General features: G+C 40.4%; 2 protein-coding genes across 4 annotated transcripts in view; one reads left to right on the top strand and one right to left on the bottom strand.

The window, feature by feature from the left end:
• The window catches only part of ANKH (ANKH inorganic pyrophosphate transport regulator), a 101430-nt gene extending 92213 nt beyond the window's left edge, over positions 1 to 9217 (top strand). The window contains exon 12 of the mRNA XM_085220436.1: positions 262 to 9217. Within this exon, the coding sequence (XP_085076562.1) occupies positions 262 to 378 (117 nt within the window). The 3' untranslated portion in view covers positions 379 to 9217. The remainder of the gene's footprint in view (positions 1 to 261) is intronic.
• An 8024-nt stretch (positions 9218 to 17241) lies between these two features.
• Positions 17242 to 25771, bottom strand: OTULIN (OTU deubiquitinase with linear linkage specificity). Of its 3 annotated transcripts, XR_792849.4 has the most exons (9): positions 25630 to 25771; positions 24946 to 25309; positions 23701 to 23774; positions 22808 to 22902; positions 21461 to 21604; positions 20135 to 20260; positions 18808 to 19077; positions 17683 to 17987; positions 17399 to 17540 (listed from the first exon to the last, which is right to left on the bottom strand). XR_792849.4 is itself a non-coding variant. In XM_010708498.4 (8 exons), the coding sequence occupies exons 2-8, from the start codon at positions 25194 to 25196 to the stop codon at positions 17346 to 17348; spliced, it is 1155 nt and encodes a 384-aa protein (XP_010706800.1). In that variant the 5' UTR covers positions 25197 to 25309; positions 25630 to 25771; the 3' UTR covers positions 17242 to 17345. The 3 variants fall into 3 exon arrangements, 2 of the variants coding, with proteins under 2 accessions (XP_010706800.1, XP_010706801.1); XM_010708498.4 differs by lacking the exon at positions 17683 to 17987 and having other exon boundaries at positions 17242 to 17540; XM_010708499.4 differs by lacking the exons at positions 17683 to 17987; positions 25630 to 25771 and adding an exon at positions 25398 to 25594 and having other exon boundaries at positions 17242 to 17540.
• Positions 25772 to 26605: the final 834 nt, after the last annotated feature.

Raw genomic sequence — 26605 nt, forward strand, 5'->3', positions numbered from 1 at the left:
TGTCTGTTAGCATAAGAAATGCATCTATTATTGCATTTATGTTAGAAAAGTGAAAGTTGAGTCCCAAAAGTTTATGAAAACCTTCTAAATTATGACAACTTGCTAGTGGCAAGCCGTGAATATGTCACAAGTATTACAGCTCTTTATTACATACCCTAACAAATATATTATTTCTACCTTGCTTTCCCAGTGCCCAAAGTTAGTAGGGCTGTGTTCACAAACAACATATTTGTATGTTTATGACTGGTTGTTTCAATCCAGAAAAAGAAGCGGAATGAGAATGAAACATCTGCAGAAGGTGAAGACTCTGCCATGACCGACATGCCCCACACGGAGGAAATGACAGACATCGTAGAAATGAGAGAAGAGAATGAATAAGAAATGGGATGCAATTGTTCTCTACAGGGACGATTGGAGTGACACTTCAGCATCTTGTTGTCTCTCATACTTTTTTGTTTGTTTGTTTTTATTTTTGTAATAAAGAGGCCTTGATTTAAAAGGTTTCAGATAAATTCTCTAGCATACTGAGTATGCTCACACTGATGAGGGACCTAAAAAGAGGTCTTTGCTTTTTCTTTTTCAATTGAATTTGTTTTCTCACTCCATGCAAACATAAAAGATACAATTGCATCACTGTAGAGTCTTCCTTACTTATGCATCCATCTTCTCTGGACAATCTGCATTTGTCAACCAAAGCCCTGCTGTGTGCGTGTGCCTGTGTGCACATACACAAGTGCCACTGGCTCAGTGCTACTGCCATAATCCTACTCCCTCCCCTCTTTCCTTTTCCTTCCTTTTCTTTATGAGAAATGTTAAGGAAAAGAAGTTTGGAATACAGAGCTTTATTTTACTTGCTTGAAAATGACTTTGCTACATAAACTAATATACTATGGTGAACTATATCTTTTTGTTTGGCCTCATCACTAGAGCTTATACTGCACAGGGTACAATACAGGGAGGAACACGTAAGTCTCCATATGGGGAAAAACAGGTTCCTCTCTCCTGTTAAATGTGTGTGGATGTGTATATACACACACAGAGACATACATGTATATATATTTATATATATATGCATACGATAAATAAAATACATACAGGACAAGAACTCTGTTTAGTTTTCATTCCATCTGAAAGACAGAAATCTTTTGAAAAATGTAAGCATTTAATTCAGAATCTATTTGAATAGCTAAGCATCACCTCACATGGTTTTCTTTAGGAAAAAAAAAAAAACATGCACTTTCCTCTTGTGAAGAGGGTGATAGCAACTGATATAAATTGACTGTATTTGAATAAAAAAAATAAAAATTGACACGCTTTACCAAAGTTCTTGTCCACTGATTTAACTTTGATTTGCTCTACTTTTATTTCTGGTGTCTATATATTGAAAGAAAAAATACAGATAATTTGTGCAGGATACCATGCTGTGTCACATTACTACACATAGTTCCATGAAATTCTTAATTTGGTGATGTACACATGCTCACACACACCTGTGTATATATATATAAATATATATATATATACACATATATGTATGTTTTGCTATGATATATTTACCTATGCAGTAGATCAGAATCAGTATGGTGAAGCTCAAGTACTGGTAATCCTCCAAGTCCTCAGTTAGGGACCATGATCACTTGTTAGCTCCTAACAGTGTCATGGAAGTGGAAAGCTGCTCAAACCAGCAAGTTGCACTTTGCAAACAAGGCAGGCACTGTGCAGTTTAATTGAGCCTTAAACAGTAGAGCGTGGGATTGGATGGTCGGTCCTTGTCAAGTGGAAATGAAGCCTATGTAAGAGGTTACTGAACCAGAGATGGTTTTGGGTGCCACTGATGATGGCTGCGGGAGCAGCTTCTATTGCTGTGCTGTTCTGTGTTTGGCTGCGGGGCAGCGTTCTGTGTCCAGTTTGTAGTAGCTTGGGTTCTTTCATTTGTAGCTGTGCCAGATTCTGATTCTGGATACAGTTATCCTACATGGTATATCTGCAAACCAGTTAATTTAAACTTTGTTTAGTAAAAATCTATTTTTATAAGTTGTGGAAATGATTATTTAATTGTGGACAACTTCACTTTCTAGATTATTTTCCAGGTAGTCCCAGCACTCAGAAAATTGACCAGAATTAGCCATTACTTCAAAATGCTATATCAATATATGTGTGTATATACATACACATGTGTATAAATATATATATTGTATATTATGTACTTTTATTTTAAGCGACAATGCATTTCTTATTTTTCCAAGTTCAGCTAAAAAAGTCTCTGAAACATTACTGAGTTGACTAGTCACTAGGTGTAGCTAGAATGAAAGGCATTGTATCAATTAATTTTATTTTAGACATTTGTACCAATTTGTTATATGTGCAGATGCGGTAAGAGAAGACTTAGAAGTGATTTTATTCAACGACAGACTTGAAAAATCAGTTTGTGGTTAATTAGTGGTGGCAGTAAAGGATAAGATTAAACCTAGTAGCCACACATTTTCTGTGCCACCACAAGGTTGTTCTCACTGTTTATTATAGGAGATTTTTTAAAAAGAAAAAAAAATGTCCTCAGACAAATGAACTTTGTGCAGTATGGAGACTGTACACATATGCATTCATGAATACTCTCAAACATTCATGTGTATGTAACATGTATATAGACTGTTACGGATCGCAGCGGCCAGTTAAAGACTTCTCTGTTCCTGTTGTTTTGATTCCTCCTGTGCATTTGTATCCAAATCCACAACACGCAGTTTTTCAGGAACTGTGGGGATAAAACACTAAATTATTTGTGTGTAGTATTTCTTTTGATACTTGAATGAAATTCAAATAGCAGTATTTTTGAGGAATTTTGAGCATGACAGATGTAATCACTGCACCAAAAAGTAGGAATTTGAAAACAAATTAGTTGAAGCACTGAGTCTTTTGTTTTAGATAGAAAACTGAACAATCATCAAGAGTAAATTATTGGTCATATAGAGTGAAACTAATGGTATTGTAAAAGTTAAAATTTCAGTTCTGTGGGTAGTTATATTCCTTTATTTCAAAAAAAAAAAAAAAAAAAAAAAAAGAATGAGCACAGGAATGGTTGGATTCAGGCAAGTATTCACAAAGTTTTGTAAGGACACATGCATAACACTGATTCCCGTTTCCTGTGCATTATGTATCTTTTACATTGCTGGGTTAACCAAATCTGCTGATATCTGCAATACGTAACTCCATATGGGAGCTTGGTGTCCCAGCAGATGCTCTCTCACATTAGCATGCTCAACCTGATGGCAGGTCCACAAGGAGCTCCATGTGCCACAGCAGTGCCCAGAACTCCATCTGGTGACATCTTCAAGGGCTTCAGTGACAATCTGAGCCCCATTTGATGGTGCGTCCAACTGGACTGCCTTTGGACCAAGGGCGTGTGCCGCCACATCCAGCTCGACCAAATCCCTCTGAATGGGTGCAATCAATACCCACCCAAGTGTCTCTGCTGAGCAGGCCCTTGTGAACATGTTGACTTCTTCCCGCACAAAGGGACTCTTGAATTTTGATGAAATGCTGTCTCATTTGTGATGTTGCTCATGACATCTCTATCTGTGTGATACATTTTGAAGTAATAGAAATCTGTTAGTTGTCTGTTTTGAGAGGGAGAGACAGAGTACCATCATCTCACTGAGGTCATGGAAGTTTCAGCCTTTCGACACTTTCTTGAGAATAACTGAATGATATCAATGAAGTTACAATAAAAAGAGGAAAAAAGTTGATCTGCCTCCTATATCTTATATTTTAGACCATGAAGGAACATACCACACAGCAGGAAGTAGAAGGGACACTGGTAGATTGTGGATTAATGTTTCTAGGCTTTTAATATGTACCTAAGGTTGTGTTAATTGTCTGAGCTTTCCTTTCACAGACCCAATAGGATTTGGAAAACGCCTGTTTTTTATCTCCCCCACATGCTTACCAGGTCATGGCCCTGGTGAGGCAGGCTCTGCGTGTCCCATCCCTCTTACACAGCCACGCGGTCGAGAGTGAGAGCTGTGCTGGGCAAGAGGATGGGTGAGTAACAGAGAAGTCTTTTGTTTCCTATTCATTTTGCTGCTAAATATTTCCTTTGAATGGGAGAGATTTATATCTGGCTCTTGGTTGGGTTGTGCTGAAATGCTGCAGACAGATAGACAGTGGCTGGAGATGGAGGGCGAGCTGCTGAATGCAGTGTATTCAGGACAGGCCACAGCGCACAGACGAGCCTTTTGAGGGAGAGAGTTCTTTTTTTGTGGGCTGGCGCCTCGTGCTTAAAGGGAAGGGTGAAAGGAGCCTTGGGGTGCTCAGAGAGGCCACGAGGTGTAGGCAGTGCAGGATGGTGTGGGAGCAGGAAGGCAGCAGCCCACCTTGGCCTCTCACTGAGGTGTGGGCATGGTGTGATCAGTGGGACAGTGTGACTGGGGATACCTGAGTGTTGGTCCTGTAGCCATTGGTGTATCTGAAAGCCATGCATAAATAGATGAATATATATATGTAAGGGTTTGTATATATGAGTGTGTATGTAAGAGTTTTATGCACACATTTTTTACTACTGGCTGTATGTAGTTTGCTGGAACAAAGTATAAATAAGATCTTAAAGAGGGAATAGATTGTGTGAAGAATTGCAGTTTAAAGCTACATAAACAAATAACTAAAACGACCTTTCGTCAGATATGATACCGGTGAGAAAAAGTGGGATTTAGATCAGTAAGCTGGGAGAGAAGTGGGGAACGTGGAAAAGGTTATGGATGTGGCATAGCCAGCCTAAAGACAGCATCATGGGGTGGAGGTCAATTAATAGAGAGCAGAAATGGCTCCGCCATTCTCCTGTTAACTGCACTGGAGTGGAACTGAAGGGTGAGAAGTGATGTGTAAATGAGACACAGCTTTGAGCATTTGGGTTTCTGAGAGTGGAGGAGTCATCAGAGAGACGAGCATGAAAACATCTCAGAAAAGCATTCAAGCAGAAATGAACCAGTATGTGGGCTTTGTGGCATGCAAAGAGGAGACTTTACATCACCTGCTGATTCTAACTGGCAGTAACTGGGCAAATGTCACGAGCTTTAGTTAAACAAAGTTAAACAGAGTAACAAAGAGTGAAATACGCAGCTTTGATATCAAACTGGCATTTCCCAAGTACCATGTTAGCCATGTGCATGTGCAGACCGCCATGTTTGCAGGCCGCGGCGAGGGCCCACTGAAGGGCTGCATGTCCCCCAGGCAGTGCCAGCACCATGGGCACTTCTTGGCTTCTCAGCAGCGTGCAGCAGGCCTTGTTGTATTGAGTGCTGATGCACAGCATGAAGTGAGGCACCTACATTAGGTCAGCCATTAACTCAGGTGCATTGAGGGCCGCACATGCAACAGAGCAGCAGAGCAGGGGGATGAAGCGGAGTGCTTAGGGAGCCGTGGCTTACGAGTGATTTTGGAGCAGCTTGTGTGGATTTGCTTTGGAAAACAGTGCACAGTCAAAAAAGTCATTGCCAGACTTCTCCTTGGCATTGTGTGATTACTAGACATTGTCACTCCTCACATCAACTTGAGTTTCACCTCGTTTTTTTCTCTCATTTCCAGTTCTGCATCATCAGACATTTCTTTATTTTCTTCTGAAGGCTTCTGCTAGGTTTATTTTGTCTGCTGGCATTTTGAGAAAGAAAATGTAGTCTTCATGCTGAATGTCAAGCAATGTAGTCTCTAAAAAGTAGCTTAAAACAAAACTGTTTTTTTGATGAACTGCTTCTTGCTTTTCATTTGCTAAGCTGAAAAGGAGTCAAGAAATAGAAGGAACTGGGGGCTATTCTTTATTTAAAATCAAGAATTCAAAGAATTAATTCAAATTCACTACTTAACTCGAGCCATTTTTTTTAACCTTCTGGTGATTTCTGAGCACCAGGCCCCAACTCTCCCAGGGCACTGCAGCCCTGCAGCAGTGCACTGTTTGAAGCACTGGGAAGCACAGGACTTCGTGTAGATGAAAACTAAAATACAGCCTGAAGAGTTGGAGAGGCTGATTGATAGGAAGAATCTGTTAAGTTTAAAATTCAGCTGGACTTGTGCAACCTGATTGATTTCTACAGTGGCCCTGCTTTGGGGTTACATAGATAAATACCTGCCATCTCCATCTGACCTAAATTGTTCTCTGCTTCACTTAGATCCTAGGGTAGTCCTGTCATCTTAAGACTGTTTGGGTTTTCTTTACGATTTCAGGGCTGAGAGATGGTGCCCACTAGGGCTCAAGAATGCAGATATCTAAGCCAAAATCTGAGCTTCACAGATTCTTTCGCAGATGACAAAACTCATATTTCAGGGCCAGCTGTAAGCACCCTCCCACTCTGTGGGAGCCCCACAATGAGGGCAAAGCAAAAATCAGCTATTGTATATGCAGACAAAATATGTGAGAACTGCACTGCACTTTTACAGTTAACTCTCTAAGTACAAAAGCCTGCAACCAGCAAGAAACGGCATGCATCACCCTCTTTTCATGTGCATCGTTCATCACTATAAAAAAAAGCTATGCTTTCTGATAACTGTAATCAACGTAATGCAAAGTAATACTTAATTTATGTAATAAAACAGCTTGGCCTGTCTACAAATGAGAGCATATAAGTACACTCTTGGGAAAGGATGGATTTTAAAATTGAAGTGACAGCTATATCCATAATTCCACCAAAACACAAACAAAAAAATTGGAAAAAAAAGCATCAGCTTTGAATGAGTATCCTGCCTAGGTGGAAAGAAGAGTGTGAGTACATATGCAGAAAGCAGCAGAGTCTGAACTAGCATGCTCAGCTTTGTAGTTTGTTCAGCACTAATGCAACTCTGGTTTTGTGTCCTATTACAGTAAATGCAATGTCCTTCCTAAGCTGTAATGAAACAATTAGGAGACTACAGGCCATAGGGTTACTTACATCAACTGATTTTATCTACAAACCTTGCGAATACTACAACATTGCAAAAGCAAAACCTGCAAAAAAAAGAAGGTTCTTATGCATTTTTATAGAGGATGTCAACAAGCTTTTTAAAATTAATCACTCTTTCAATAATGCAGTTCAAAGTGCACTTCACTGACCTTATTTTTAATAAAAATCTACCCATAAAACACCATACATTATTACAAAGCAAATGCACAAGATGCAGAATTCAACCTGTGTTTTTGTCAATGGGACAGAAGCTCCCACCACCACCATAAATGCAATTGAGCTCAGGTGGTGTAACTCATTCAGAACACTGGCCCCACTACTACTGCAACTTCAGATCTGTCTGCTTTTGTTGCTGCTGCCTCCATTTTCTTGAAGCCAAGCACCCAGGGCACTGTCTGGTTCGGTACACGAGCATGGCCATGGGTCCCCAGGGCTTGCCTGCCAAGTGGGAGGTGACTCGAGACACAGAGCCTCTTTAGGACAAAACCCAATGGTTTGTCATTCCACAATATGAGCAAGCTGGGGGCAGCAATCTTCCCTAGAGCTGGCTCTTCTGAAAGAGGGAAAATAGACTTTGCCTTTTATTGACGGACTTGTGGCTGGGATTGCGGCCGCTGTTCGGTCCTCCAATGCTGCTTTTGATGTTTTTTTATGCTGTGACATTGGCAGAGCATCTTAATACCACAGGCTGCAGAAATCCCAACTGGAGACCAAGGAGTCTGTTCTGCTTGGTGGCATAGATGAAATGTGTTTAATGATGCAACTCCCCATTTATCATCTTTAATGAGAGATTCGCTCACCTATGAAGGTTACCAGGCAGCACTGCTGACATCAGATAAACCTGAACATTGCGGTGCTAGGAATACAAAAGGCACCAAACTTTGTCACACTTTTTGCAGTGGAGAAAGAAGGAAGCTTCACGCGTCCCACTCTCTCCATCTTCACATAGTTGAGCAAATGCCAGTCACAAGGTTGCTCTAGAAGGAACTCTAAGGCTGAGCAAAACCCAAAGGGAAAAGCAGCAGATGAGAACTGTTTTGTCTCCATAGCAGGGATCATCATGGAGGAGGGCTAAATTGCATAGAAATGCCCTCCAGAAAGTATTGATTTTAGAGCAGAGGTTCAGGATGGCTTTGACCACATTGTACATCATCTGTAAAGTAGTAACAACAAGGATAGCAGGTTCTCCAATCTCCAAAAGGTGTTCTAAGGGTAGAATTCACTGATGCTGGTGAAAAATGCTTGGATACTGCAGGGAACAGCACCACAGAAATGCCTATAAATACTGTACTCATATTCGCATGTTCTAATTGTGCCTTTGGGTTCTCTAAAATTGACTTGTTTTTAGTTTAATGGAAATACTTAAAAAAAAATGAGAGTGAGGAATAGTGTCTTGAAGCAGCATCCTAAGAAAGGGCAGCACAGTGTCTGAAGGCTTTCTTGGGAAGGAGCAGGAGGATGTTATAGGGCTCTGTCCAAAGAGCATTCTGCAGGAAAAGGACTTGTTCTGTTCTCAGTAGGCTTGTAAGTAGTAGCTGGGCACCCTTTAGGGAATGCTGTGTTTGCACTGGTGTTAAGGTCACCTTTCCATAAGGAAAAAGCTGATTTTTTGTTCATTTCTGTTATTTTAAGGTAAATCTGAGAACTAGGCAAATTATTACTTATTTCACCTCAGAGGTATCACTTGCTTTTCCTTTCTTTCAGAGTATCTTTCACTATCAGATTCAGATTCTTTCAGTGTCTTTCAGGATAAAGCTATCTTTATGCAAAGCAGTATGCCTAATAGCAATCCTTGACTATTTAAACAAGTCAATTTTCAAAGGACTGTAGGTGTCAAGTCAGAGCCCTATTTGGAACTACAGTACAGGGATCCTAGATTTTAAAAGAAATGTTACCTCATGCATCATTTTCTGCCATACTTTTGTAGAATTCCAATTGATTTCTCTCAAAAGAAGTGTTGTTTTCTTGAAGTTGTACACCTAAAGCTACCCGTTTGTTTTTTAATGAATGTTTTGCTTTGCTTTGAACATGTGGGTTTTCTGTAACCTCTAAAGAAACCAATGAAGGTAAAACTTTGTACATTTTTTCAATGACTGCTGAGGTCGAAAGTATAAAAGTACGTGTTGCATTAAAAATTGAGTGTTGTTTATGTATTTAACAGAGATGTATGTTTTTGCATTGTTAAAAAGAATGATCTATGCTTTCTTTTAGGAGGGGGGGAGATCTGTGCTCTAATATTGTCCAACAGCTTTCATATTCTAATTACTTTAAGTAAAGTTCTAACAGTTTGCATATGATTCTGATTGCTTCCGTGTTATTAATTCTTGCAATCTGACATGGACTAAAGCACTCTTCTCATGTGGAATAATCAGAATATGCCTCCTGGTGAGAAATTAATCCAACACTTAAATTGTTTTTGAATTATGAGCACGATGCTGCCAACTGTAAGGTCTCGACTTGTGCTGTGGTTTAACCTGGCAGCAGCTCAGCACCACACAGCCATTTGCTCACTGTCCCTCCCAGAGGGTTTGGGGAAGAGAGTCGGGGGAAAAAACAACCAAGTAAAACTCACGCGTTGAAATGAAAATGATTTACTAAAACTGAAAATGAAGGAAAAAAAATAATAATAGTAATGATAATTATATATATGTATATATAAATACATACACACATAACAAGGTATGCACAACGCAATTGCTCACCACCTGATGATCAATGCCCAGCCAGAACTCACACAGCAGCTGTTCCCCTGGCCAACTCCCCACCATTTTTCAAGCTTTTTTACATCACATCATATGGTGTGGGACATCTCTCTGGCCAGTTTGGGTCAGCTGTCCTGGTTCTGTCCCCTTACAGCTCCTCATGCTCCCCCAGCCCCTCTCATTGGCAGGACAGCATAAGGAGCTCAAAAACCGAAATGTCCTTGGCACAGTACAGCACTGCTCAGCAATAGCTAAATCATCAGTGTGTTATCAACATTGTTTTTCTCCTAATGCCAAAACATAACATCATCCCAGACACTATAAAGAAAATAAAGTCTCTCCCAGCTGAAACCAGGACAACTTGAAGCTAATGAAATCCAAAGGGATCCATAAAACAATGCAGGACAGGCACTTTATTTCTGTGAAGCCTTCATAAGTTGCTAGCTATGTTCAGAGTACTTTTTCCACACTAACCCTAAAATTTTAATTATTCCTGTTAAAAAGATACTTATTACTTAAAGTAGAGCATTCTTCTCATTATGTCAGAATAAACTCAAAAGTCATGAGAAGATCCTTCATTCACCCATCTGGCAAACCCCCGAAGGCACTCTCAGAAAGCTGTGAAAACATTCCTTCACCAAAAATGTTTAGTGTTTGAACAATACTTCTGTCCCTTCGGTACTCCAGAGCAACCAAATCTGCACCACCCACTGCAGCAAGGAGGCCAAAGGTGGGATCACAGTCTGAGTAGTTCTCCTGATGTGACAGCAGCTGCTGTATTTAAGGCTTAACAAAGGTCTGTAGGGTGTTGCTCACACCTGTGTCCTTTCGCTGAGGCACAAAATGGCCAGATCAGATGCCGTTTTCTATTTTCAGCTTTAGGCTGGGCAGCAGCTCTCCGTATGGTTTGTTCTGTCCAATCTATGGCGTCACTGGGAGCAGCCACCGTGTTTTACCCAGAGAGCCCTCAGAGACCCCTGCATTGGCTGGGGACACTGTGGCTGTCCCTTCCTTCTCTTCAGCCACTGACAGCTATCTCTGTTACTGAAGCAGGATCTGCTTATTCCTGGTCATCTCATAGCTGCTTCCTGCCCAAGGCCAAGAATGCAGAACATGGCCATAAATATAATTAGGGCCTTTAAATCAGCAAGAGATAACTCCCTGAGGCACTCATTAGCTGTTGGCACCCAGCACAGCCTCCCCATGGCCGCTTGCAGAGGGCATGGCCTGACCTTACCCAGCTATCCCTGTGGAGATCACTGGCCTGGCAGGAGGCTGTGCTAGAAAAAACCTGCACCATTAAACAGGTGGGCTGGGATAGGGCACAGAAAAGGAGGTTACTTTTGCACTCTATGCAGCAGTAGAACACAGGTGTTGGAGCCATTTCTATTGGCTTCATCTCTACAGTGAACTCGGTTTGGCGTTTCTGTTTTAACCTGGGTTGATGTTCCTTCCCCTCAATGGGGAGAAGGAAGGTAGAGCATTCTCAGTTTCCTCAGGCAGGGACTCAGCAGCCCCAGACATGTGGCCAGAGCTGCAGGCCCTGCAGAGGCACAGGGCTATACTGCATTCTCTGCTCAGCGCAGGGCTGGTAGGCAGCAACCACTGCTGGAGGGCTGGAGCCCAGCTGCAAAACAAGTCCTGGGATCACTGCTGCCATGTGGGTTTCGATAGAAAGTGAAGAAACAGGCAGTCACATGCAGCAAGTCTGACTTTTTTTCAGAAAATATAGGCTTTATTTCTCTCTCCCTAAGTAAGAAGTCAGGCTGTAAGCATATGAGAAGTAAAAAATAGAATAGAGGGCAAATAACACTATTGATTCACCTTTGCTTGCAGTCTTGGAAGTCTCCTCTCCTATCAGCAGATCATCCTCACTGCCTGCAGGGAGGTTCCCCTCATTGCTCCCTGACTGCTCCTTCACTGGTAACAAGGACAACTTGCCATTTCCTCAGTGAACTGAATCCGGGTTTAATCCAGGTTATTTCCTCAGAAGGCACAAAGAAACCTCAGACAAGGGTCCTCAACCACGGGTCCACAATTACAGGCAGGTGCAATACCAACACAGCACATTCTCCACCTGCTTGCTGAATCCTTTTACAACCAAAACAGATGATGCTATGCCATGCCCAATTACCACCATCATTCACACATCATCCATGCACTGTTTCTTTGGAGAGCCTGGTGTTTCTGTGGCAAGGCACCGATGACAAGATAGTCCCTTCCATACAAGAAAGCTGCCTTCACAACAGCACTCTTAGCTCTTATATCCTGGTTCCTCACAAGAAATCTCACACCATTCTTCCCTTTGAACTTCCCATGAGCACAGACCTCTGTTGCAATTTTCCATCCTCCTGCAAAGGTTGGCTGGGATAAAGCATGTATGTGATGGGATGGTGGTGACTGAGGGATTTAGGAATATCCAGACACTTCATTTGGCTGCCTGGCCATCTGACGATTTCAGAAGTTGTCACAGCTTTCCTTTAAACAGTCCTAAGCATTGCTCCAAGTTCACCAGCCCTTTATTTCTAAAATAATGTTTCCCATTACCTACTACTTTCTGGAAAAGCACTGGGTTGTTTTGGTTAGTTTAAAAGGGTGTTGTTGTTTTGGTTTTGTTGTTGTTGTTCTTGTTGTTTTGTTGTGTTTTTTTTTTTTTTATGGTGATGGTGGTTTATTATTTTTTTTTTTATTTCAGCATAATTTGATGAGAAAAAAGCCTTAGTGAGGGTGAGGGAAGTGAATCAAGCAAACATAATGGAAGCACTTGACAGATTAAAAGCACCAAGCCAGCACCTCCTGTGGCAGTATACGAGGGTATGCAGGAGGCCAAATGTTGCTGCTCCACTTGAGTGTTCTCTAGGCTGGAGAGAAGAGCGGAACCTGAGACACAAAGCAAGAAACAGTCTGAGTACAGCATGCCATTGTGCAAGCGCTACCCAATGCAAGGGAAATTAATTGTCAGATGCCTAAAGTGTTTTCTTTCCCTCATTGTTTTAATGATTCCCTTTCTTTCCAGCAGTACTACATAAGCAAATCAACAGTCCCAGAGGAACGCCCTTATTATTGGTTCTGCCTCCCTCTCCTCTCTAACAGTATAAATACAGAAGACAGGCTCAGGTGAGAGAACAGAAGCTGCAATTAAGTTCTGCCTACCAACTTGCTGAAAGGACCACGCTCCTCCAAGATGCTAGTCTTCCCTTGTTGTTCGTTACACCCGGACACAGAAAACTGACTTTGTCAACTGGAGGCAGAAAAGGTTACAAAGTGGACACGCTGCTGAAGTGTCACGGAGCAGGCTGTCACCCAAGTGGATATTCTCAGCTCTGCACAACCACCCCAGAACCAAACACCCAGATCTGTTGCAGAAAAGCAAAACCCAGAATGTTATGCAATACTTAAAATAAATAAATAAATAAATAAATAATTAAAAAAAAAATCACTCAAAGAAAGGGGCTCTAGGAAGAGTTTGAGTAAAAAGTCTGGTTTTTTTAGGTGGTCCTGTGTGGAGCCAGGAGTTGGACTCGATGTTCTTTGTAAGTCCCTTCCAACTTGGGATATTCTATAATTCTATGAAACAAACATCATTCTCCAAAGCTATATGCCCCCCCTGCTGTTATAATTCATTATTTCTTGTAATCTTTCATACTGGAAAAAAAATATATATATTAGGATGTAAAAAGTGAACATTCAGAACCATAAAGAGAGAGCAATAGTCCAGTAAGTGCTCCACATTCCAAGGTATAGTCTAGTATACTTACATCCTTAAGTCTATATATATATAAGTCTATATATATATATAGTTTCTGTAATTTAGGAATAACAGTGTAGGCAGTCATAAGTCATTTTCATTTTTCTTTTCTTTTTCTAAGCACACCTCAATCTTTATAAAATATCTATGGCTGAAGTCAGACGCCATAATAGTGGATTACAGAGAACTAAATAAGGTCACACTGCCCATTCATGTAGTGTATCCAATATTGTTTCCCTGATAGACACATTGAGTAGGGAGATACAAACCTACCACCGTGTCCTAGACTTGGCAGATGTATTCTTCAGTATTCCCATTCATGAAGAATTGCAAGATCAGTTTGCATTTACACGAGGAGGCAGGCAGTGGACCTTTAAGGTCCTGCCTGACATACATAGGGGTATGTACATTCACCAACATATTGTCATAACTTAGTGGCACGTGACCTAGCAGACTGGAATAATCTTAATAACATCAAACTGTACCGTTATATTGATAATTTCATGTTGAGGTCTGACTCACTGGGGGTATTAGGTAAGGCAGTAGACTCATTAACTCATTTACAAGAGAAAGGGTGGACTATAAACCCAAAAAAGGTGCAAGGATCAGGCTTTCCTGTGAAATTCCTGGGTAGTTCGGTTGAGAAAGACCAAAGTACTATCCAGTGCAATAATAGACAAGGTTCAGGTGTTCCCAGTCCCTACCATGCACACAAAGGCAATAGCAAGAATTTTGGGGTATACTGGGATACTGATGTTCCTTTATACCTCACTTATTGCAGCTGCTAGGGCCTTTGTATTGACTCGCAAAGAAAGGCCAAATGGGCCTTCCTGCTTAGGATCCAAATAGTAGGACTGAAATGGTGTGGCCTACTTGCACCCTGGGGGACATTATTGGAGTTTGGGGGATCAGTAGTCCCCCTGGTAATAGGCACGTGGCCTGCAGACACTGTGGTCAACATTCCAGTTTTCATTGCTGAGGGGATCTTAATCATGTCCCTATGGCAAATTAAGACCTCAGATATCGGACAAAAGGGTCTGGTGCAGATGGCCAGGACCATTTTTGTACTCTGTAATAAGGTCAGCAAAAATAAAATATGGACTGCACAGCCCTAAACGTGGGTAGAAATTATTAGAATTACACATTCTAAAAGTGACTTGATTTGTTTTTAGACAATCTGAGGTCCAACCTCACTATTTTTCCACCTACATCATTCTTGAACCTTGTTTAGCCTCATCTTTGTGTTAGGAAAGTAAACTACCCCAAAAACAATCACAGAATGGTTTGAGGTGGAAGGGACCTTTAAGCCCACTGTAGCGGAAATGCTAAGTCATGGTCTGAAACAGTGGTTGAGCACCTGGTGGGAAGGCAGGGGTCAACCCAGGGGAGCTCAGCTGCATGCAATCTACCTACGTGAATGGGTGGAGCCAGAATCCACTCCTTCCCAGACCTCATTTAGGGGTTGGTAGTAGAGGCAAGGGTATCTTGCTAGAGATCCCTAAGTACCTGAGGTCTTTTGAAGGTAAGCAGCTTTTTTTTTTTTTCTTCCCCTTTGTTTCTGCATCCACAGCTGCTGTGTTTGGGCTTGTCCTCATTTGCTGCAGGCAAAGACTTTGCCCCCCTGCTGCTATCGCTCTAGTTTTCACCACTATACAGCATTTCACCCACCCAGCTCCAACTCTCTGCAGGGCTGTCACCCACTGGATCAGGCTGCCTAGGGCTTTATCTAACATGCCTTGAGCTGTCTTAAATTTGCGGCAAATAACTGTCTTCGTTTTGAGACATGGGCTAAATATGGTCCTGTAAATGGAGAAAAAATGCAGCTGCATTTTCTATCTTGTTACTTATTTTCAAATTCCTGTATTAAGATTGCTGAATTTTTCTTTTGTTTGTGTAATTGTAACTCCATTTTCATGGTTGGGGTTTTTGTTTTGGTTTTGGTTTTTGTTTTGGTTTTTTTTTTTTTTTTTTTTTTTTTTTTGGTATCCCATCAGCTTGAAGAGAAGTCAGGATAAGGGCACCTCATCATCAGCTCCGATTCAGAAATGGACACATTCCTCCAAGAAGCTGTGCTAACCAACCCCTGCTTTGCTTTTAGTTCACTGGAATTAATTATGTTTCCTCTTCATTTCTCAGATTCTGATTTTCCTCAACAAATGTATAAATGAAAATAACCTTTGCGTCTGTCTGATTTAAAGCATATTAGTCGATGCCACAGTACAATGATTCATCTAGTGGAAAGCTTCCAGAATATGCTGACCGTGGGCTTCCACCATTACCAAAAAAGGGAGCATTTTTAAAGAACACTTGGCCATCTTAAAACATTTTCAGTCCTTTCTTGCCAACTAGAATACTGGTGGAACCAAGGCCAGCCATGGTCTGATGACAACAGGATGCACAACTGACCCGAGTATTAGGGATGAGAGCTATGCACCTGATATGCAATGCAAGAGCTCCCTCTCCCCACTTCCCTTAACATCTACTTGGGGACGTTTTACCATATCACCATCTCAGTTCAAAATGAGTTACCTCTTCTCTCTCTAGTGCTAGGGCTATTGCTGTCCCACAGAAATAAACTTGGGCTGGATTTTGTCTGTGTTGACTCAACGATCTGCATGTGTTACGCTCCTGAACTGAACACACCTGCATCTCCCCAGGCAGCCCAGCTCTGGGTGAGCTCCCACAGGCACCAAGGGGTTGGTTTCAGCATCAGCTTCTCAGAGCTGCACCAAGCCCAAATACTCCACCCTGCTTGCTGCTCCACTTCAGTACTAAACTCTATCTGCAGCCAACCAACCATTAGCACATGTAACAATGCAAAGCCCAGCAAGTCCCAAGATCATCTGAATCACTGTTTTCCTTCATATGAAGAAATTCTGCTGTACGCTTTTAGCAGGGCAGATGGAAGATAGGTATTAATTAACTCTTTAAACCCAGCACTTAAAAAGCCTTCAGTATCACATAGCTCCAAATATATGGAAATTTTCACCAACTTCGCTCTTGTTTGGAGTATCATCTGTAGGTCATGCTTCCACTGAGGTGAAGGCTTTCTTCAGTTGTGTTTAGGTATGCCAGCACTGCCCCCTTTTGTTTTTCTGTTTAAACAACTTTGAATATTCCTAAGTAGAAACATAGAGCCACCTACATACTCCCCGCAAGAGCAGAGAAGTCCCGCCATAAACTTACTGTCATCTACTTGTGCTGTGTTCTTCTCAGCAGTTACTGGCAAAGCTTATCGTTACAGAAACAGTAATGTTAACAGACATGGAGTTTGTGTGCACGTGGTTATCTCATATGAGCTACTACAACTGAAGTTGGTTTTGTGTAGGTTTTGAATTTGTGACCTGCTAACAAATGAAAGTATACTGCTTTACTGCCAATGCCTTTTGCCATAATCTTTTCCAGGGGTCAGAAGGGGAAGAGCTCGTAACTTTTGGTAACAGATGCCTGGCTTCTAGATTAGACACTCAGGTCTAGAGCATTAGAAAACTTTTAAGTACCTCTCTTGCAGCATTAAACACAAGGTAGACATTAAGTTATTGAGACCTTGATTTACACAAATTGCTTATGTGCAGGCAGACAAAGATCTGTCAGAACACTTTTCTAGAAATTTAAATTCATCAGTATCTCATTATTTTAGAGGGCACAAGACAGCTCGCATCTTACAAAAGATCATCACTTATCTTCTTAAAAGAATGGTATCTATAGTTTTTGAATGTCAGAGCAAGATCTTAAAAGAAAAAGATTGAAAATGTTCCCACTTGTTTTTTTACATCAGTAACAGAAGCCATGGTTGCAAAACTTTTGAATTATGCTTGAGACAGAACCTGTTTGATATTTTAGTCCACATGCAAAACTTCTAAAACAAGAATTTCAAGTTGTTGCAAGTTTAATAACACCCGTTTCATCATCGTGCTGTTTCAAAATAGCACTGGAAAGCTCTCTAAGCACAGGTGTGTCTGTTCAAAATCCCCTTTATAGCATCGTTTCTTGACACATTCTGACCAGAATGTTATAATGTCTGTCATCTTCAGTTATGAGAGTCACCACAGGCCAGTCTTCCTCAGGATCATTGGGATAAAATGTGATGAATTCATCAGTACTACACTTATACAGTCGATACACTTGGATGGTGTACTGCAGAGCATAAGCAAGGAGAAACATTTCCACCTATATTGGAACAAAGCAGAAATAGAACACGTAAAATTTAACGTGCCTTCTACAAGACATTTCTTACAGAAATACCAATTGGATGTTACTTTTAATAAAAAACATGAATGATAAAATGTGAATGTATATACATGCTCAGTACCTTGATGCTTAAAACCATCCATGACTTGCTGCATGAATAGCTTGGAGGTGCCATGCTTTTAACATGCTCTTTGGTTGCAGAAATGGCATAGTAAGATACTGCTCCTTAAGAAATGGTGGTCTGTTCAGAGAATCTCACTTCCCTACTGCCACAAGCAGGTAGGAAAGATGTACTTTCATATCAACATTCATCCCATTAGGTCACCAAACCAGACAAAGAGCAGTTTCAGGCAACAATCCTTCCTCTTTCTGTGAGTACTCCGACTTTCTAACCAATCAACTGCAGACAGAAAGCCCTTCCAAATCCTGTAGATATTAAATGGAATTGAGAAGATTTTTCCAGCCTCTTCATTATGTCTACTGCAGTGACAAGCGTGTTCTAAATAGCAATTTACAGCAAACATCACCAAAAGAAATAAGTTTAGTCAGTATGAAAATATGTAGCATCACTTATTGACCAAACCAGACAGAAGAACAGTCACTGCTAAGAAAAAACATTGCAGCTTCACCTTTGCAACAAATCATCTAATTTAACAGTAGTCTATCTCATCTATGCTAGTTACTAGATATCTTAGCCAATAAACATGAACCAAACATAATACTTCTGTGCCTTTAGTGTCTTTAAACTACTGTGTTGAACTGCACTACCATATCAATTTTTTAAATGGATGTTACCTACAGTCTTTAGAACTATTCATCTCATTACCTGCTAGATTTTGTTTGGGATCTTTTATGTAAGTTTCTACAACATACAATAATAATGGCAATAATTGTCAGGATACAGCAAGTATGTGTACTAAACACAATTGCTTCATCTCTTTGAGTGGTAGATTTTATTATATTATTATAGTGTCTTAATTGTTAATTTAATACTAAGACGATTGCTACTATCCAAAGAATACCTTACTTCCAAAGAATGGTACCCAAATGTTATCAGCCACACAAAATTAGTGTTTATAAGGAAGATTTTTAGTACAAGTAGTTCTATTATAATTTTTCCCAATGAAAGACCAGGCTACATTAAGTTCTGACAGACTAGCAAAAGCTGGATGATTTCTTAAGCCCCTTGAAACTGAGAACTCCAAGCAAAAAAAACCCAAACACTGTAAGAACAATCTCTCCTTACCTGTTCAAGGCCTCCACTGTGACCTATTTGATTCAGGTGATTATGCATTAACTGGCAAGGGTTGCTAGATGTATCACGTGCAAACAGTAGCCATGAGAAGACGGGAACTCTCCTTCCATTTTTCTCATCGTTGTATAACTGAATGGCAGTGTTAAGCATCAAGAATTTCAGAGCTTCATACAGACTGTACTCCTCCTCTTCATTTTTAAACAATTCATCACAAGCTTCTTGTTTCTCAACAGAACATTTGATGTCACTTACACACTTCCACTGTTAAACAAAAACAATGTACAATACATATCAATAGCCATCACTGTACAGGAGTTGCAAAACTCGTGAACTGTCAGATGTTCAGCACAGGTACTCTGAATTTAACTTGTGAAAGGCTTTGACATTATCAGAAACACTACAGTATACCCACAGCTGTTGCTCTGCCAAGGTCAAGCTGGTTTAGTCTGATTTTGCTTTAGCTGGTCCTCAACAAAAGCAAAATAGGGGGATGCTGGAAATAGTTACAAGGTGACAAAACACCTGTTATAGGAGAAAGGTATCAGGCTCTTTATTTCCTGTGTCCTTCACAGAATCATAGAATGGCTTGGGTTGGAAGGGATCTCAAGGATCATTAAGCTCCAACCTCCCACTGCAGGCAGGGCTACCAACCTCCATACCTAATACTCGACCAGGCTGTCCAGAGTCCCATCCAACCTGGCCTTGAACATTTCCAGGGATGGGGCATCCACTACCTTCACATTCTTTACATTTCAGTTATCTAGAACGTCTGTCTGTATTGTGCTAATTTGGCCGTGTTGTTTTGGTAGCAGGGGGTAGGCAGCACAGGTAGCCTCTGACTGCAGTTTCTCGGGAGCAAGGGAAGGAGGAATACAGCTAAGTAGGTGCGTAATTCTCTGGAAAACTGTTATGCCCTGTTTTCATTCTAGGTTAAAGAACAAAAACAAACAAAAACTACTCCTTTGAAATTACTTCAGCACTTTTCTGCGGGATTTTTCTTTCCATGAGCTGTTCAAAACAATAACAAGACTTACTGGTAATATACATCACTTCTTCATACAAACACAAAAAATAACAGAAGGAAAATGTTACTCTATTACACTGATTTCTTCATAGAATCTTTAACAATCTTCTGGACAGATGCATATATTAATTCCAGCATTGGGCCAAAGCAAGCGGTGAAGACCAGTCCGTCTTTGATTTTTTGCAGTATACATACTTAAATGTTTTGCTTCACTAGTGACAGCATCCCTACTCAAAACTATTTGTCACTTTTCCCATTTGACAAAGACCAAAACCAAATAAATACTTTTCCAACCTTCTTCTTTAGTAGCAATAAATATTCTTTTATTTCATCACTTATTTCTCCCGTCTTTCTGCTTGGGTTCTGTTTTAGCTGCCACTGCTTGATCCAGTCATATTTGCTTAACAAGTTCTCAGGAAGCTGGAAGTTAACAGAAGAAGAAAAGGCAGCTGAAGTAACAAATCTTGAAAGGAAGAACTGCACGTTATCATCATATTTTTATTGTTCATCATCTTAACATGATTCCTTGTGTTTTTCTGAACATGTCATACTATGACCATAACTGAACACACTTGGATGGGTAATATTTCATAGAATCGTATCATCATAGAATCATAAAATGGCCTGGGTTGAAAAGGACTTCAAAGATCATCTAGTTTCAACCCCTGCTATGTGCAGGGTCGCCAACCACCAGACCAAGCTGCCCAGAGCCACATCCAGCCTGGCCTCCTTGAATGCATCGAATGGGGCATCCACAGCCTCTCTGGACACAGAGGTTTGCTGTCTCACAGTCAGAGCACTGGTCTATTACTATCCCCTGATATAAAGCAAGAGAAAAAGAAGCTTAAATTACTCAAGATTTGTTTTTAAAGTCCAGCAGCAGACAGCAGTGACTGTGTCTGAAAGTTTCCTGGAACCAACAGAAGCAGCAATGAAAGACACCATATCCACCAGACAAAACACAGTCCTTGGTGAAGCACTAACTACTTAGCCCAGAACTCAAAAACTGTGTTTTCTTTCCAAAGAACATCGCTCCCTGAACTATGGGACAAAGTTTCTTATCAAGAAGAATACAACCTGAAGTTTAGTAGTTGATGCAGCAGATGACACTCTAGTATAAGACCTGCCTTTTCTACTGCTCACACGCTACACCTATGTCTGCTCACTTAAGAGCTTTCGATTCCTCTTGAAGGACATACCAGCAGTTGTATGCGTAGTTCTGGGCTCTCGTTTATTAATCCATTTTGCCATTAGAACTTGTACAGTAATTTGTGCTTCATATTAAGTTAACCATTTGGCTAGAGCAGCATATGTACTGTCAGCCATGACCAACCACTTTTCATTTTACAAGGACTCCGAATCAGCACTATGTTCTCTCTAATGGCAATGTCACAGTCAGTACAATAACATTTATACATTATAAACTAGGAACTATAGAAATGTGGACTCAATTCCAAGTTGGTGCCATCACTGTAAACCTAGAATGCAACAGAACACTACTGCTTCTCAATTTAATGGATATTGATGTTTGAGCATGTAACAGAGAAGTGAACAAAACCACAAAATCACTCAATAGGTTAGAGACAATGTCTACTGTCAGAAGACCTACTTGACACATACCATAGTAAAATCCTCACTCTGCATCCAGCGCGGTAACTGAGTAGCTTGGCTTAGTGCCTGGAACAGAGTCGCTCTGAGAGCACAGTAGTTATCACCTCGTACTTGCCTTATTGATGCAAACTTCTGTGCAACTGCTTCATATCCCTAGGAAAATAAAAAATCCAAATAACACAAAAGCATTAATAAATCATTTCAAAGGAGTAAGATGTTTCAAGGCACCAGTATCATAAAGGAATTGGAACATCAGCATCTAATAATAAAGCTCTCTCAAAAACATAGAAAGGTTTGATCAATCAAATGATTTGGAAGTATGTATGACTTTATGTCACAAATTTTGCTTTACAAAAAACAAAACTTCCATAGTTCTGCAAAATAACAAACAAGAAACCAATGAAACTGAAGTAGGTAATTGTCCGCGCCATTTATCTGACTACACAGCAGAAATATCTTTGGAATATAGGTAGCTAGCACACTTAGGTTTCAAACAAAACCCAAACACAACTAAAAATACAGAATGATTACAACAAGAAGTTTCAACAATAGTTTTTGCCATTTACCCAATACTTGTCACATGCAGCTTATTTATGCCTCAGGGGAAATTTTGCCTTTACACAGAAGTTTCTGATGTCTCATCACATTGCTCCTTGCTGTTCCCATACATACACTTGCAACAGAAGAAGCAATGCTGAAATTCAGCTTCTGAAGCTTAGTATGTGTTTTCAGCTCATCTAACAAGATGTTTGTGCATACCACTATTTTTTTTCTCCAACACAATTTAAAATAAAGAACACCCAAACCAATCTTTACTTCACTTTCTACTGCTGTAGCTCAAGATTAATATAAGAAAACTTGTAAAAAAACTTACAGAAAATGAGTATCAGGAAAAAAAAATAAAAAGCAAAACAAAACTGATGCTACCCAATAAAGCTCTCCATCTTAAAAATCAAGTGATTCACCTATTTCAGTTAACTTCCTTCTAAAAAATAAAAATAAAAATAAAAATTAAATTAAAAAAATAAAATAAATAAAATAAAAGTTTGACCATCTGGTCTGCCATTTCAATAGCCCTTAAGATTACTATTTTATGGAAATAAACCAAATTTAAATTGAAAACAGTAACAAAGAAGAGTATTAAACCAAAATCCTAGCCTGTCACAGGTAGCCTTACTGAACATACATTTTTAATAAGTATGAGCAAAATCATCATCCAGTTACCAGCCACTTCGAAGACACAACTCTGAAAAATATTGCTATTACCTTTCCTGTTTTAAAGATCTTTTGTGGAGAAAGCCACCTATGAGACACAGAAATAAAAAGCCCGGTAAAGTCAGAAAATAGAAAATATACCTTTCTCATCCTTCTTGCTACTGGTGTATTTCCTCTCCACTCTTTTTCACAATACTCCAGGATGTCCATTTCAGGCGCAACACTTAATTTATATTCTGTCAACACAGAATTTGCAAATTACACTGAGAAAAAACATGAAACAGAACATACAAAAGTATAGAAGAAAACATTATAACTTGCACTTCTAAACACATACTATCACATTAAAGTCACTTTGGTGCCAAGAGACTGGCTGTACAACACAGAGCTGCTACAGAGCTACTGGTGGGGAAAGAACTATATGCTCCAAAAATGGCAAATGAATAAAAATAATTATTTAATTCAGCAAAACAGAGAACGCTCTTCTGTCTTCTAAAAAATACTAACTGGCAAAGAGCAAAAATATCAGAGTACCTTACTAAGTTCTGCTAAGAAACATGGAGAGAAAAACAATCAGTAGGAATCTCTCTTCTTCATTCAGTAGCCAAACTGTAGAGAAAGAAGATGGTACGTCTTTCTAAATAAGCCAGAAAGAAAAAAAACAACAGTACTCTCTTAGAATTCCTACAGTTTTCATTCCAAAACAAATGGGACTTTAGATCATCAAGGGAGCTCAGCTACAGATATGTGTGATGACCATAAATCAGTAACTCTCAAGAGTCAGCATGTAGGCTATATCACTGTTTTCCAAAGGATTCATAATCTCTCATAAAATTTCTAATGAAGCACAAGAAAAATATGTTAAGAGCAACTAGCTTCACATAAAAATGATTTGTGAATTAAAAAAAACCAACGTACTGTACGGAGATACCTCTGCACAAAAATCCCTGGAAATGAAGGTGTGAAATCCCTGCAAGTTAGCACCACAATTAATTGTAATACCACTTTTGAAATACCACAAAGTTCAAACATACCTGAAGAGCTTGTCTTGCAAGTGTGTAGCATCTTCTCTCTCTTCTGCGTCACAACAAACGTCCTCCTCACTACACTGCACATCATGGAACAGTTCAAATAATTGTCATTAATCTTTTCTGCTGTTTGATTTGATTTCCATCTTACACATTTTCATTAAACACTTCCCTACAACACCAATGTTAGTAATGAAGCTTCCTGGACTTCCGCCAGCGGTATGGGGTCTACAGAGCACTAAAGTCTCTTTGTAATTTTGAAAGGACAGATTTGTGAAAGATAAAAGCCACAATACCCTGTGATATATACATAAATACTGCATCTGTGCACACAACTAAAAACACATTACTCACCAAAGCCTTAAGTCTATATTCTACTGAGGTTGAGCAACAACCAGTGATCTCACTCATCTCATATGACTGAAAGAGGACAAGCAGTTAGGGAAACTGCAAGGAAGGGTTTTGTGCAGCCAGGTGGTAATTAAATTACACCCATCCAAGTCTGCTTTCTTAAGAAGAAATAAGAAGTAACGCTGCTAATCCATTTGCATATATTTCCCTTGAGAACAAGAAAAATCCTAGAATCATAAAATCACCAAGGTTGGAAGAGACCTCCAAGATCATCCAGTTCAATCATCCACCTACCACCAATGTTCCCACTAAACCGTGTCCCTCAGTACAACATCCAACCATTTCTTGAACTCCAGGGATGGTGACCCCACCACCTCCCTGGGCAGCCCAGTCCAGCACTTGACCAAAAACACTTAATATAAAGTCAATGACAGGCTAATAGTGGGAAACTGTCATCTGTAACGCAGTCATAGGAAACCACAGTTTAGTAGTTACTCAAGTTTCAAGCAGATGCTTGAGATTTGATTTCTAACAATACTAAAGTATGAATTAAAGAGAGAAACAAAGTGGTAGATACTAAACACAGTTCTCCGTAAGAGAATACTGCCTACTGAGATGTTTCAGAGAACCATATCCCAAGTCCTTACCCTAATTATTGTGGGGCATTGGACAAATCTTAATTTACATACCTAATCTTATTTCACACCAGAAATTAAGGTCCATGAGGGTTTGTGAAGAATTTCAAGAATATCTACCTTGAAGAATATATTCCTTGAAAACATTGTGATAAAATAAGAACTTGGTACCCAACAACAAGAATGATTTGTAGCACAGTTTATATATATTGAAAGCACCTCTTTCCATAAGAAAAAGTTTCTCCATGAAAAAAAAAATCCTTACCTGTCCACAGATGTCTCCATTGCTGAAGGATTATCAGACAACGGCAAATATATTTCACAATCTCTAGGATCATCATCATGTGTCGCAAGTGATTTAATCCTATTTCTCCCCTCAGGTCCCCCAACACTTCTGCATAGATTTTCTTCCCTCATTTCCTCTGCAGGTTGCTCTTTCTGCTCAGTGACCGTGTTTGCGGAACCCAGCTCGTTAGAAGGAACAGCAGCTTCCTTTTCATGCTTCATCACCTGCATCGTAATCCTTGCTTTCTTCTGTGTCTGTGCTGTATATGAAGGCTGTGTGGTTCTTTCATCTGTTCCTGAAATCTATCCTGGCCTTGAAGAATGCAGGAGTACGTGACTCTCTCCTGGAAGAACAAAAGCACATTTTTAAGAAAGGCAAAGTATTTCAATAGCTGCTTTAAGTTCTGTGCATTCAGAGGTTCCTTTAATTACCCAAAAGCAGGAACAAGCCCCGGAAGCGCTTGGTGAGGTAACACAGCAGCCCAGCTGCTCTCAAACACTCCTTGGCAGGACGGCCTCAGCTTCCGCTCTGCCTGTGCAAGAACAGCTTTGACTGCACGCATGCTTCTCTCGGAGATGCTATCAGCTACAAACCCGGGGATCCCCCAGAGACCCAAATCAAGCAAGTTTCAGTCCCCCGACAGTGGCTTTTCTACAGACTCACGTGGTGTTCAGTGAAACTGCTCTCCCTCCCCCTCTCCTTCCCGTCCCGGGAGCTCGGTGTCACATGGAATGGAAGGAAAAATGGCAATACTGCAGCGCACCGGCAGGGAGCATGTTTGGATACGTAGAACCAATGGGAAACGAGGAAGCGATACAATGATTTTGCTTGTGAACAGTGAATGTGTGGGTAGAAACTGACATCGGTATCACGCTGTGGATATGTAGAAGCGTGCTAGCTTTGTGGAATTACAAGCTAGCACCCCATCATGCACAAAATTAAATAGTCTGTATGTGAAGTTGGCTCATTGCACACTGGATGGAAGAACCCTTCTGTGGGACAGCAATGTCACCTAACAGAGCCAGGCACCTACGAGACCCCTGACAGCTTCAGCTCCAAAGCAAGGCTTTTCCTGCAACCAAGGGGATGAGAGAAAAAGAAATCACTGAACAGTTTGGGTTGGATGGAACCACAAAGCCCACCTAGCCTCAACCCTATGTTATGGGCAGGGCCGCCACCCACCGGGACAGGCTGCCCAGGGCCCCATCCAACATGGCCTTGAGCGCCTTCAGGGATGGGGCCTCAGCACCCCCTCAGTGAAAACCTTCCCCAACATCAAATCCAAATATCTCCTCTTTTCATTTAAGACTATCCCCCTTGTCCTGTTGCTATCTGTACGTGTAAATAGTTGATTTCCCTCCTGCTGACAGATTCTCTTTAAGTACTGGAAGGCCAAATTACAAACTATATATGCTAGTCACAGGCTTCATGTACTGGTAGGAGTGGAATAAAACATTAATGAGCAAGAGTTTTCTGTTTCAGAAATAATACTGTCCATGAATCATGTACCTTTGTTAAACTCCAAACAGGAATACGTAATTTTTCTCTACAAAGAGCAAATTATAGACCTTTCAAAGTTACGTATTACTCAGAGCTATGTATACCAAATAATATTAAAAACAAGAGAACAATAAAGAGT

This window comes from Meleagris gallopavo, chromosome 3, assembly GCF_905368555.1.
Source record: "Meleagris gallopavo chromosome 3, MGAL_WU_HG_1.1, whole genome shotgun sequence".
In the NCBI taxonomy this organism is placed as follows: Eukaryota; Metazoa; Chordata; class Aves; order Galliformes; family Phasianidae; genus Meleagris; species Meleagris gallopavo.